This window comes from Notothenia rossii, assembly GCF_949606895.1.
Source record: "Notothenia rossii genome assembly, chromosome: 10".
In the NCBI taxonomy this organism is placed as follows: Eukaryota; Metazoa; Chordata; class Actinopteri; order Perciformes; family Nototheniidae; genus Notothenia; species Notothenia rossii.
Window position 1 is genome coordinate 6241543 of NC_136908.1, and position 13206 is coordinate 6254748.

The 13206-nt window shown below is 43.3% G+C and overlaps 1 protein-coding gene across 5 annotated transcripts in view; it reads left to right on the forward strand.

The window, feature by feature from the left end:
• The window catches only part of ptprua (protein tyrosine phosphatase receptor type Ua), a 268605-nt gene that overhangs the window by 237831 nt on the left and 17568 nt on the right, over nucleotides 1-13206 (forward strand). For all 5 annotated transcript variants that reach the window (XM_079654672.1, XM_079654673.1, XM_079654674.1 and 2 more), the window contains 2 exons: nucleotides 2707-3021; nucleotides 5554-5679. In XM_079654672.1, the coding sequence (XP_079510798.1) occupies nucleotides 2707-3021; nucleotides 5554-5679 (441 nt within the window). The remainder of the gene's footprint in view (nucleotides 1-2706; nucleotides 3022-5553; nucleotides 5680-13206) is intronic.

Genomic DNA, 13206 nt, shown 5'->3' on the forward strand with positions numbered 1-13206 from the left:
CATCAGCAGGAGAGGACTCTTTAAAGTAGAGACACTACATACTGATATACACCTGAACATCAGCAGGAGAGGACTCTTTAAAGTAGAGACACTACATACTGACATACGCCAGAACATGAGAATAACAGGGTCCCCTTAAAGGTGGGGTAGGTAAGTTTGAGAAACCGGCTCGAGATACACTTTTTGTTATATTCCATGGAATGCTTAACATCCCGATAGCCATGAATATCTGAAGTGCTTTGACAATAAATCCATAAAAAAAAATCATCTGTGGAAGCCGTAGCGCTGTAAAAAGTACGACCAATCATCTGAGCCGGCCCGGCTAAAGTAACTGGATGGCCTACCTGCCTGTCAGCCTTCCATCTGTGCACAAATGTATCTCCTGCCCAAATTGATCATGTGCGCGTTCGTGTGTGTTGGAGGAGGGGCTCTGTAAGGAAATGGCAGATTGTTTCCGGCCGTGTATTTTCTAATTCTAGCGCACTCAAGCTGGTTTCTCCAAAATGACCTAGCCCACCTTTAAGTCCAGAAAGACCTTATGGTTACCCTCCCCCACCTCTCGTATCATGATACAGTATGTAATGTTTCCCCACTTACAGCCAGTTCTAATCATGTCATTGATTGGTTGACTTTTTGCCAGAGTAATTAAAATGTTTCTTTCCACCCACAGGACAATTACCCTCCCTCACAAAGACAGCCTCTTATAATTGCAAAGTGTAGTCGAGATGCAATATATGAAATGCATTTATTGAAACCAACAGGAGCCATTCACAAACTGAAGCTTTAGATGATCAGTTCATTTCAATTCCCATTGCTTCATAATGTGCTTATTCATAATGTATGACATTGGGCTGAACGTGTTTTCATCCAATAAGCCTTGAGGGGATTTTGTCTGATAATTAATGTGTTTTGAAAGTTTCTCAGATATGATTTGGAGATAGTTGTGCTCATCATGTATTGACAGTATTTTCATCTTCTCTGTCCATCTCTCTTTGATCCCATTTCTGTTCCGCTGCGTCTGTCTCCTCTTATCAACGTCTCTTTTCTCAGCCTTTTATTTTATCTCTCCATCTAGACTCAAAGTTTCAAACACGCCATCAACTTTCCTTTTTTTTTAGTTTCTGCCTTAAAGAGCATAGTCTCACCTACAGTTATCCTATTTCACAGCTATATCCTCAAAGTCTAAACATACAAAGGAAAATAAAAAAAATAAAAAAATGGAAAGATAGAAATTAAAAACTGTATAATTATAATAATAATTAAAAAAATATTAGAATAACCCTAATAATAATAATATTAATTAAAATAAAATGTCTACTTATAATAATAATAATAATAATAATAATAACAATAATAATAATGCAAGCGAAAAACGACTTTTTAGGAAAATATTAATAAAAAATATTAAAGAAATATATAATAACAATATTTTAATAACGATAAAAAGAAAGAGTAAGATGTCCAATAAAACTCAAAATGAAAGGCAATGTTTCTACCTTTTAGAACATTTCATTTCATTTCAAACCTTTATTTAATCAGATTGGTCCCTTGAGATCATAGATCTCTTTTTCAAGGAAGACCTGCAGCATATAGGTTCCACATGAAACATAAAACAATAAAAGACATCATACATTATATTCACAGGATACATTTACATAGTTATAGACATGTACAGGTGCCCATAGGATCAACGAGCATTTCATTTAGCCTAGCTTTAAAAACATGAGATTGCTCAGTTTCAATTCTTGCTGAAGACTGTTCCAAGCAAGTGGAGCTGCGCACATAAAAGCTGTCTTACCTAAGACAGTCCTTGCTCTTGGCACATCTAACAATACTACATCATGAGATCTCAGACAATAGCTGCTTGCAACTCTCTGTGTTATCAGAGAGCAGATATAATACGGGAGTTTACCCAGCATGGCTTTATACATAAACGTGTACCAACGACTGAGCCTCTTTACAGTAAGTGATGGCAGACCTGCCTTGGCATACAGGGTACAGTGATGAGTAAGTGCTTTACAGTTAATGACAAATCTCAGTGCGCTGTGATAGGCGGCATCTAACTTGATCAGGCAATAGGCAGGTGCATTCATATACAACAAATCACCACAGTCCAGCACAGGTCAAAAGGTCACAGAGCCTTTTCCTGGCCTCAAGCGAGAAACAGGACTTGTTTCTGAAAAAGAAACCTAGTCTAACCCTCAGCTTTTTAAGCAGGTTATTAACATGAAGTTTAAAAGTAAGACAATCATCAAGCCAGATACCAAAGTATTTGTAACAGGTAACCACTTCAAGTATTTGTAACATGTACTTGTTCTTCGGATAGATTTCCCACACATTTGTAAGTCCTTATTCATCCTGAGGGAAAGGAGGTTTTATGACCGGCACTCTTCAGCTTTAGTTGACCACAGACCATATTTCAGGATAAGAACCAAAAACACGTTCAAAAAACATTAACCTCCAACTGATCTAACCAAAGTGCTAAAACTCTCATTTCAGGTTACGGACTCATTCCTGCACCACATGTCCACATGTTTCTATTCTATTCAATTTTATTTTATTTACCTGTACTATTTGAACTGTTTTGTTGTGTTGCACTGTTGGAGGTGCCTGTGACCTAAGATTTTCGTTGTCATAACTACACTGTAGCTATGCACACATGACAATGAAACTGAACCCTTCTTAATGATCTCCCCTCCTCCTCAGACTCTGAACTCGGTGACCCCCCACCTGGACGTGGAGGAGTGCTCCATCTCTCTGATGCCGAGGAACCGAGAGAAGAACCGCAGTATGGACGTCCTGCCGCCGGACCGATCTCTGGCCTTCCTTGTGACCGCGGAGGGCGAGGGCAGCAACTACATCAACGCAGCGCTGGCCGACAGCTTCCTGCGACCGGCCGCCTTCGTGGTGACGCCGCACCCCCTCCCCGGCACCACCACCGACTTCTGGAGGCTGCTGTACGACTACGGCTGCACCTCGGTGGTGATGCTCAACCAGCTCAACCAGTCCAACTCCGCCTGGGTAAGAACAGAGGCTGGAGGTCTCACACATGGTGATGTTATTAGTAAGCCCTTTAAAAGTATCTCTCAACTGGATTTGAATTATTACCAGTTACACATGACTCCGATAGGGCTAGCGAACTACAACTACCACTGCTGTTGATTATTACTTATTGTTTCTCAATGTTGATCTCAAATTAACAACTTGGTTTTATAAACAATGACCTGGAAACTCAAAATTATGATTTATTATTCTAAAATAATCTCCAAGTATCTTAAAATTAGGACTGTTTTTCAAAAATGGTGACTTAATATCTTTAAAATAATGACTAACCATCTTATCAGAATGAGACTCACTCGTGATTTTGAAATAATAATTCAATATTTGTATCATTGATGCTTTTTTATCTCTGGGCTGCCGTACATTATCTCACGGTGTAACACGAGGAGACTTGCGGTGACAAAATGCCATTTATATCAAATCAATATCTTTCCTTCAGAGAAGACAGCGAGCACAGGTCATCACATGTCCGGCATTTAAAAAGCTACAGACCACACATTCACCAGCTTCATTTACACTAACAGCACGACATTACCACCTCCTTATCTACCCCCCCCCCCCCCCCCCACACTCACACACACACACACACACACACACACACACACACACACACACACATTAGAGGTTAGTTCTGCCGCCTCCCTATCACCCCTCTGTCATGTTGAATTCCCGCAGCCTGTCAGCTGCAGCCTGTCCTTCCTCCTCCGTCTTCTTCTTCTCGCTGCCAGTGGACTAACAGCTCACACCCACACACACACACCCACACACACACACACACACACACACACCCACACCCAGACCACACACACACACACACACACACACACACACACACACACACACACACACACACACACACACACACACACACACACCCACACCCAGACCCACACACACACACACACACACACACACACACACACACACACACACACACACACACACACACACACACACACACACACACACACACACACACACAGTTTGCCCCCGTGAGTCAGAGCTGCCTGTCTCCTGTCTGAATGTATAAATATTTATCTCCCTTCGTGCCCAAAGTCACCTGTTGGTGCCCTTCTGTCATTGTGAAATGCCTTTATCACTTCCCCTCGACCCCCCTTTCAATCCTATTGGCTGGGGGGGGGGGGGGGCTTGTCTTTAAATCGCATTGACAGGAGACCTTGCCTTTTTTATATATATATGCGTACGTCCCACCTCTGGGGCTTCCTGTGTATCTCTGGCAGAGGCATATAGCTCTCCTCCATTCGTTTATAACGTGCTAATGCTAATGAGTTCCCGCTCATGGACACTTCCCTGCAGGCGGGTGGCGCTCACGGGAAGAATTGTTCCAGCTTGTGTGTTTTTTTTAGCTTCTTTAATTTACCGCAGCTCTTTGTGGATAATCGTTGTCATTTAGGCTAATTGTGTCTGCTGTCAATACTCAGGTGTAGTTAGCATCAGAGCTGCTGACTCAGGGGTTTCTAACGCCGCCAGCAACAAGGGAGAAGGACCCTCTCTACTTTCTCTCTTCTTTCCTTCCCTTCCTTTCCTTCCTCTATTTCCTCTCCTCTCTCATTTCCTTTCCCTTCTTCTTCTTTCTTTCCCTCCTTTCTTTCCTCTCCTCCTCTTATCCTTCCTCTATTCTGTACTAACCTTTTCCTTCCTATCCCTTTCTTCTCTCCTCAAATATTTTCCTATTCTGCTTTCTCGTGTCCTTCCTCTCTTTTCTTGCCATCCTCTCCTATTCCAATTATTCTCATCCTCTTTCCTTCTTCTCATCTCCTTTCCTGTCATCTTCTACTTCTTGTTTTCCTTCCTTTCCTTCCTTCTTTCCTCTCTACTTATCTTCTTTAATCCTGACTTTTACCTCTCTTTCCTTCCTTTTTCCTATTCTTCTTTCTCATATACTTCATTTCCTTTCCTCTCCTCTCTCCTTTTCTGTTTCCTTGTTCTACTTTCTCATATCTCTTATTCCCTCTTCTCCTTTCCTCTACTTGCTCTTTCCTCTCTTCTTTACTTGTTTCCTTTCTCTCCTAATATCCTCTCTCCTTTTTCATCTCCTTCCTTTCTTATCATTCTTTTTTCTCTACTTACTGTCTCCCCTCTCCTCCTCTCCTATCCCCTCCTCTTATCCCTTCTCCTCTCCTTATCTCCTAATCTCCTCCTCTCTATATCATCCCATAATTTCCTTCCTTTTTCTTCCCTCCTATCCTGATTCCTGTTATCACTCCTCTCTCCTTATCCTCTCCTCTCTCCTTTATTGTATGTATCTTTGGTCATAAGTCCTTTGCCAAGAAGAAGGATGTTTACACACGGTTTAACTTTTTATGGACAATTTGCAGACGTTAAGCCCTTTGTGTGCTGTCGGGGGCGATGGATCTGATTCCTAAAGCTGTGTTTGTTTGACTGGTTGGGTTGTTTGTACTCTTTAAGTTGAATAAAGTGACGTTGAAAGCCTCTCTCCTCTCTCCTCTCTCCTCTCTCCTCTCTCCTCAGCCCTGTCTGCAGTATTGGCCTGAGCCCGGGTTGCAGCAGTTTGGTCCGATGACCGTGGAGCTGCTGACCAGAACGGCCGACGACGACGTGATCATCCGACTTTTCCGGGTCCAGAACATCACCAGGGTACGTGAAGAACACAAAATGAAGATGAAATACAGATTCAATTAGAGATACTTGAATACATCGGTTTAATCAGGAGCCACATCTCGTCAAGATACCAGTAAAACAACATCTCAGCTATCCAGATTAACAAATCAGACGCTCTCATTTACAATATGCTAAAATCCAAACATTTCCAAAACAGCGTAACATTTTCTTGAAGGCAATCAAACTTATTTTTCCTAATAAAATGGTTTGAATTTCTCCACATTGTCCCAAACTTAATTAAATAAAAGCTGTAATTGGTGCCTTCACAGTACAAACATTAAGGCTTAAGTGTGACAATGTAAAAGCCTCACTTTAACTCGACTTCACATGTCAGTTTGAGACAAAAACTGCTGTTCAAATGTTTAATTTTCTTATATCAAATGACATGTTATTTTATATATTGGCTTACGGACATTAACAGTGGTTATTACATGGCTTAGTTGAATACTCGATTCTGATTGGTCAATTCAGAACACGTGACACGTTGTTAACCCAGAACAGACAGACCGCTGTCAAGGACTTATCAACCGTTGTTAAGGACGCTCACATCTGCAGAAAGAAGTCCGGTCGATTTAACTGTATGCAGTTTGGCCGAAGCTTCGCGTCGGGCTCCTGGTCAGCCTGTCGGGTGTTCTCTTCCCCATAATGACCGCGTTGCTGCACATTACCCCTTACAGAACTGTTCCCGCTCTGAGTTGCTGTGGGCGGCATTTCCTGGATCTGAATCAATTTCATATTTCCACGAGCGTTAATGAAGCCTGATAAGAATGTAATGATTCCCGATGGTGACCCGAGTCTGCCGGCATGTATGGTTCGCAGCTGGATGAATCATTTACATCATAATAAAGCAACTGTATACTAATGTTATTGGTAACATAAAGTACCAAACTTCTTAATTTAAAGACTTAGTAGCTCACATGATTACTAAGTATCTCAAAATATGACTCAGTATCTGTAATAATGACTTTTGTATATCAATATAAGGAATCAATATCTCAGAATACTGACTAACTATCTCAAAATAATGACTTGGTATCTTTTAAATACTAAGAAACTTTCAGAAGAAAATCAAAAATATCTCCCAAGAATAACAAACTTCCCTGAAAGATTACTTAGAATCTCAAGTAAATAACTGAGTGTCTCAACATCGTTTACGTTTCTTAAAAATAAGGATTTAGTATCTTCAAATAATCAACCTCGAAATGATTACAATCTAAAAATATATATATTTCAGTAACATAACTATGACTCTTTTAATAATCATGATTCAAATTCTCTGAAAAAGACTGAAAATAATGTAGTCTTGATTTTGACCTTATCCATAACACATATTTCCAGATGTGTTTGTGCTGCTTAGTGTGTGAGTGTGTGTTGGTTGTTAGTGTGTGTTGGTTGTGAGTGTGTGTAGGTTGTTAGTGTGTGTTGGTTGTTAGTGTGTTGGTTGTGAGAGTGTGTTGGTTGTGAGTGTGTGTTGGTTGTTAGTGTGTGTTGGTTGTTAGTGTTGGTTGTGAGTGTGTGTTCGTTGTGAGTGTGTGTAGGTTGTTAGTGTGTGTTGGTTGTGAGTGTGTGTTGGTTGTTAGTGTGTGTTGGTTGTGAGTGTGTGTTGGTTGTTAGTGTGTGTTGGTTGTTAGTGTGTGTTGGTTGTTAGTGTTGGTTGTGAGTGTCTGTTGGTTGTGAGTGTGTGTTGGTTGTTAGTGTGTGTTGGTTGTTAGTGTGTGTTGGTTGTGAGTGTGTGTTGGTTGTGAGTGTGTGTTGGTTGTGAGTGTGTGTTGGTTGTGAGTGTGTAGGTTGTGAGTGTGTGTTGGTTGTGAGTGTGTGTTGGTTGTGAGTGTGTTGGTTGTTAGTGTGTTGGTTGTCAGTGTGTGTTGGTTGTTAGTGTGTGTTGGTTGTGAGTGTGTGTAGGTTGTTAGTGTGTGTTGGTTGTTAGTGTGTTGGTTGTGAGAGTGTGTTGGTTGTGAGTGTGTGTTGGTTGTTAGTGTGTGTTGGTTGTTAGTGTTGGTTGTGAGTGTGTGTTCGTTGTGAGTGTGTGTAGGTTGTTAGTGTGTGTTGGTTGTGAGTGTGTGTTGGTTGTTAGTGTGTGTTGGTTGTGAGTGTGTGTTGGTTGTTAGTGTGTGTTGGTTGTTAGTGTGTGTTGGTTGTTAGTGTTGGTTGTGAGTGTCTGTTGGTTGTGAGTGTGTGTTGGTTGTTAGTGTGTGTTGGTTGTTAGTGTGTGTTGGTTGTGAGTGTGTGTTGGTTGTGAGTGTGTGTTGGTTGTGAGTGTGTGTTGGTTGTGAGTGTGTAGGTTGTGAGTGTGTGTTGGTTGTGAGTGTGTGTTGGTTGTGAGTGTGTTGGTTGTTAGTGTGTTGGTTGTTAGTGTGTTGGTTGTCAGTGTGTGTTGGTTGTCAGTGTGTGTTGGTTGTGAGTGTGTGTTGGTTGTGAGTGTGTTGGTTGTGAGTGTGTGTTGGTTGTGAGTGTGTGTTGGTTGTGAGTGTGTGTTGGTTGTGAGTGTGTGTTGGTTGTGTGTGTGTTGGTTGTCAGTGTGTGTTGGTTGTGAGTGTGTGTTGGTTGTGAGTGTGTGTTGGTTGTGAGTGTGTGTTGGTTGTGAGTGTGTTGGTTGTCAGTGTGTGTTGGTTGTCAGTGTGTGTTGGTTGTGAGTGTGTGTTGGTTGTGAGTGTGTGTTGGTTGTGAGTGTGTTGGTTGTCAGTGTGTGTTGGTTGTGAGTGTGTGTTGGTTGTGAGTGTGTGTAGGTTGTGAGTGTGTGTTGGTTGTGAGTGTGTGTTGGTTGTGAGTGTGTTGGTTGTGAGTGTGTTGGTTGTGAGTGTGTGTTGGTTGTGAGTGTGTGTTGGTTGTGAGTGTGTGTTGGTTGTGAGTGTGTGTTGGTTGTGAGTGTGTGTAGGTTGTGAGTGTGTGTTGGTTGTGAGTGTGTGTAGGTTGTGAGTGTGTGTTGGTTGTGAGTGTGTGTTGGTTGTGAGTGTGTGTAGGTTGTGAGTGTGTGTTGGTTGTGAGTGTGTGTTGGTTGTGAGTGTGTAGGTTGTGAGTGTGTGTTGGTTGTGAGTGTGTGTTGGTTGTGAGTGTGTTGGTTGTTAGTGTGTTGGTTGTCAGTGTGTGTTGGTTGTCAGTGTGTGTTGGTTGTGAGTGTGTGTTGGTTGTGAGTGTGTTGGTTGTGAGTGTGTGTTGGTTGTGAGTGTGTGTTGGTTGTGAGTGTGTGTTGGTTGTGAGTGTGTGTTGGTTGTGAGTGTGTTGGTTGTGAGTGTGTGTTGGTTGTGAGTGTGTGTTGGTTGTGAGTGTGTGTTGGTTGTGAGTGTGTTGGTTGTCAGTGTGTGTTGGTTGTCAGTGTGTGTTGGTTGTGAGTGTGTGTTGGTTGTGAGTGTGTTGGTTGTGAGTGTGTGTTGGTTGTGAGTGTGTGTTGGTTGTGAGTGTGTGTTGGTTGTGAGTGTGTGTTGGTTGTGTGTGTGTTGGTTGTGAGTGTGTTGGTTGTCAGTGTGTGTTGGTTGTCAGTGTGTGTTGGTTGTGAATGTGTGTTGGTTGTGAGTGTGTTGGTTGTCAGTGTGTGTTGGTTGTCAGTGTGTGTTGGTTGTGAGTGTGTGTTGGTTGTGAGTGTGTGTTGGTTGTGAGTGTGTTGGTTGTCAGTGTGTGTTGGTTGTGAGTGTGTGTTGGTTGTGAGTGTGTGTAGGTTGTGAGTGTGTGTTGGTTGTGAGTGTGTTGGTTGTGAGTGTGTTGGTTGTGAGTGTGTGTTGGTTGTGAGTGTGTGTTGGTTGTGAGTGTGTGTAGGTTGTGAGTGTGTGTTGGTTGTGAGTGTGTGTTGGTTGTGAGTGTGTTGGTTGTGAGTGTGTGTTGGTTGTGAGTGTGTGTTGGTTGTGAGTGTGTTGGTTGTTAGTGTGTTGGTTGTCAGTGTGTGTTGGTTGTGAGTGTGTGTTGGTTGTGAGTGTGTGTTGGTTGTGAGTGTGTTGGTTGTGAGTGTGTGTTGGTTGTGAGTGTGTGTTGGTTGTGAGTGTGTTGGTTGTTAGTGTGTTGGTTGTCAGTGTGTGTTGGTTGTCAGTGTGTGTTGGTTGTGAGTGTGTGTAGGTTGTGAGTGTGTGTTGGTTGTGAGTGTGTGTTGGTTGTGAGTGTGTTGGTTGTGAGTGTGTGTTGGTTGTGAGTGTGTGTTGGTTGTGAGTGTGTTGGTTGTTAGTGTGTTGGTTGTCAGTGTGTGTTGGTTGTCAGTGTGTGTTGGTTGTGAGTGTGTGTTGGTTGTGAGTGTGTTGGTTGTGAGTGTGTGTTGGTTGTGAGTGTGTGTTGGTTGTGAGTGTGTGTTGGTTGTGAGTGTGTGTTGGTTGTGAGTGTGTTGGTTGTGAGTGTGTGTTGGTTGTGAGTGTGTGTTGGTTGTGAGTGTGTGTTGGTTGTGAGTGTGTGTTGGTTGTGAGTGTGTTGGTTGTCAGTGTGTGTTGGTTGTCAGTGTGTGTTGGTTGTGAGTGTGTGTTGGTTGTGAGTGTGTTGGTTGTGAGTGTGTGTTGGTTGTGAGTGTGTGTTGGTTGTGAGTGTGTTGGTTGTTAGTGTGTTGGTTGTCAGTGTGTGTTGGTTGTCAGTGTGTGTTGGTTGTGAGTGTGTGTTGGTTGTGAGTGTGTTGGTTGTGAGTGTGTGTTGGTTGTGAGTGTGTGTTGGTTGTGAGTGTGTGTTGGTTGTGAGTGTGTTGGTTGTGAGTGTGTGTTGGTTGTGAGTGTGTGTTGGTTGTGAGTGTGTGTTGGTTGTGAGTGTGTGTTGGTTGTGAGTGTGTTGGTTGTCAGTGTGTGTTGGTTGTCAGTGTGTGTTGGTTGTGAGTGTGTGTTGGTTGTGAGTGTGTTGGTTGTGAGTGTGTGTTGGTTGTGAGTGTGTGTTGGTTGTGAGTGTGTGTTGGTTGTGAGTGTGTGTTGGTTGTGTGTGTGTTGGTTGTGAGTGTGTGTTGGTTGTGAGTGTGTGTTGGTTGTCAGTGTGTGTTGGTTGTGAGTGTGTGTTGGTTGTGAGTGTGTGTTGGTTGTGAGTGTGTTGGTTGTCAGTGTGTGTTGGTTGTGAGTGTGTGTTGGTTGTGAGTGTGTGTAGGTTGTGAGTGTGTGTTGGTTGTGAGTGTGTTGGTTGTGAGTGTGTTGGTTGTGAGTGTGTGTTGGTTGTGAGTGTGTGTTGGTTGTGAGTGTGTGTAGGTTGTGAGTGTGTGTTGGTTGTGAGTGTGTGTTGGTTGTGAGTGTGTTGGTTGTGAGTGTGTGTTGGTTGTGAGTGTGTGTTGGTTGTGAGTGTGTTGGTTGTTAGTGTGTTGGTTGTCAGTGTGTGTTGGTTGTCAGTGTGTGTTGGTTGTGAGTGTGTGTTGGTTGTGAGTGTGTGTAGGTTGTGAGTGTGTGTTGGTTGTGAGTGTGTGTTGGTTGTGAGTGTGTTGGTTGTGAGTGTGTGTTGGTTGTGAGTGTGTGTTGGTTGTGAGTGTGTTGGTTGTTAGTGTGTTGGTTGTCAGTGTGTGTTGGTTGTCAGTGTGTGTTGGTTGTGAGTGTGTGTTGGTTGTGAGTGTGTTGGTTGTGAGTGTGTGTTGGTTGTGAGTGTGTGTTGGTTGTGAGTGTGTGTTGGTTGTGAGTGTGTGTTGGTTGTGAGTGTGTTGGTTGTGAGTGTGTGTTGGTTGTGAGTGTGTGTTGGTTGTGAGTGTGTGTTGGTTGTGAGTGTGTGTTGGTTGTGAGTGTGTTGGTTGTCAGTGTGTGTTGGTTGTCAGTGTGTGTTGGTTGTGAGTGTGTGTTGGTTGTGAGTGTGTTGGTTGTGAGTGTGTGTTGGTTGTGAGTGTGTGTTGGTTGTGAGTGTGTGTTGGTTGTGAGTGTGTGTTGGTTGTGAGTGTGTGTTGGTTGTGTGTGTGTTGGTTGTGAGTGTGTGTTAGTTATGAGTGTGTGTTGGTTGTGAGTGTGTGTTAGTTGTGAGTGTGTGTTGGTTGTGAGTGTGTGTAGGTTGTTAGTGTGTGTTGGTTGTGAGTGTGTGTTAGTTATGAGTGTGTGTTGGTTGTGAGTGAGTGTTGGTTGTGAGTGTGTGTAGGTTGTGACTGTGTGTTGGTTGTGAGTGTGTTGGTTGTGAGTGTGTGTTGGTTGTGAGTGTGTGTTGGTTGTGAGTGTGTGTTGGTTGTGAGTGTGTGTTGGTTGTGAGTGTGTTGGTTGTCAGTGTGTGTTGGTTGTCAGTGTGTGTTGGTTGTCAGTGTGTGTTAGTTGTGAGTGTGTGTTGGTTGTGAGTGTGTGTTGGTTGTCAGTGTGTGTTGGTTGTGAGTGTGTGTTGGTTGTGAGTGTGTTGGTTGTGAGTGTGTGTTGGTTGTGAGTGTGTGTTGGTTGTGAGTGTGTGTTGGTTGTGAGTGTGTGTTGGTTGTGTGTGTGTTGGTTGTGAGTGTGTGTTGGTTGTGAGTGTGTGTTGGTTGTCAGTGTGTGTTGGTTGTGAGTGTGTGTTGGTTGTGAGTGTGTGTTGGTTGTGAGTGTGTTGGTTGTCAGTGTGTGTTGGTTGTGAGTGTGTGTTGGTTGTGAGTGTGTGTAGGTTGTGAGTGTGTGTTGGTTGTGAGTGTGTTGGTTGTGAGTGTGTTGGTTGTGAGTGTGTGTTGGTTGTGAGTGTGTGTTGGTTGTGAGTGTGTGTAGGTTGTGAGTGTGTGTTGGTTGTGAGTGTGTGTTGGTTGTGAGTGTGTTGGTTGTGAGTGTGTGTTGGTTGTGAGTGTGTGTTGGTTGTGAGTGTGTTGGTTGTTAGTGTGTTGGTTGTCAGTGTGTGTTGGTTGTCAGTGTGTGTTGGTTGTGAGTGTGTGTTGGTTGTGAGTGTGTGTAGGTTGTGAGTGTGTGTTGGTTGTGAGTGTGTGTTGGTTGTGAGTGTGTTGGTTGTGAGTGTGTGTTGGTTGTGAGTGTGTGTTGGTTGTGAGTGTGTTGGTTGTTAGTGTGTTGGTTGTCAGTGTGTGTTGGTTGTCAGTGTGTGTGGTTGTGAGTGTGTGTTGGTTGTGAGTGTGTTGGTTGTGAGTGTGTGTTGGTTGTGAGTGTGTGTTGGTTGTGAGTGTGTGTTGGTTGTGAGTGGTGTGTTGGTGTGTGTGTGTTGGTTGTGAGTGTGTGTTAGTTATGAGTGTGTGTTGGTTGTGAGTGTGTGTTAGTTGTGAGTGTGTGTTGGTTGTGAGTGAGTGTTGGTTGTGAGTGTGTGTAGGTTGTGACTGTGTGTTGGTTGTGAGTGTGTGTAGGTTGTTAGTGTGTGTTGGTTGTGAGTGTGTGTAGTTATGAGTGTGTGTTGGTGTGAGTGAGTGTTGGTTGTGAGTGTGTGTAGGTTGTGACTGTGTGTTGGTTGTGAGTGTGTGTTGGTTGTGAGTGGGTGTTGGTTGTGAGTGTGTGTTAGTTATGAGTGTGTGTTGGTTGTGAGTGTGTTAGTTGTGAGTGTGTTAGTTGTGAGTGTGTGTTGGTGTGAGGTGTGTGTTGGTTGTGAGTGTGTGTTGGTTGTGAGTGTGTGTTGGTTGTGAGTGTGTGGTTGGTTGTTAGTGTGTGTAGGTTGTGAGTGTGTGTTGGTTGTGAGTGTGTGTTGGTTGTGAGTGTGTGT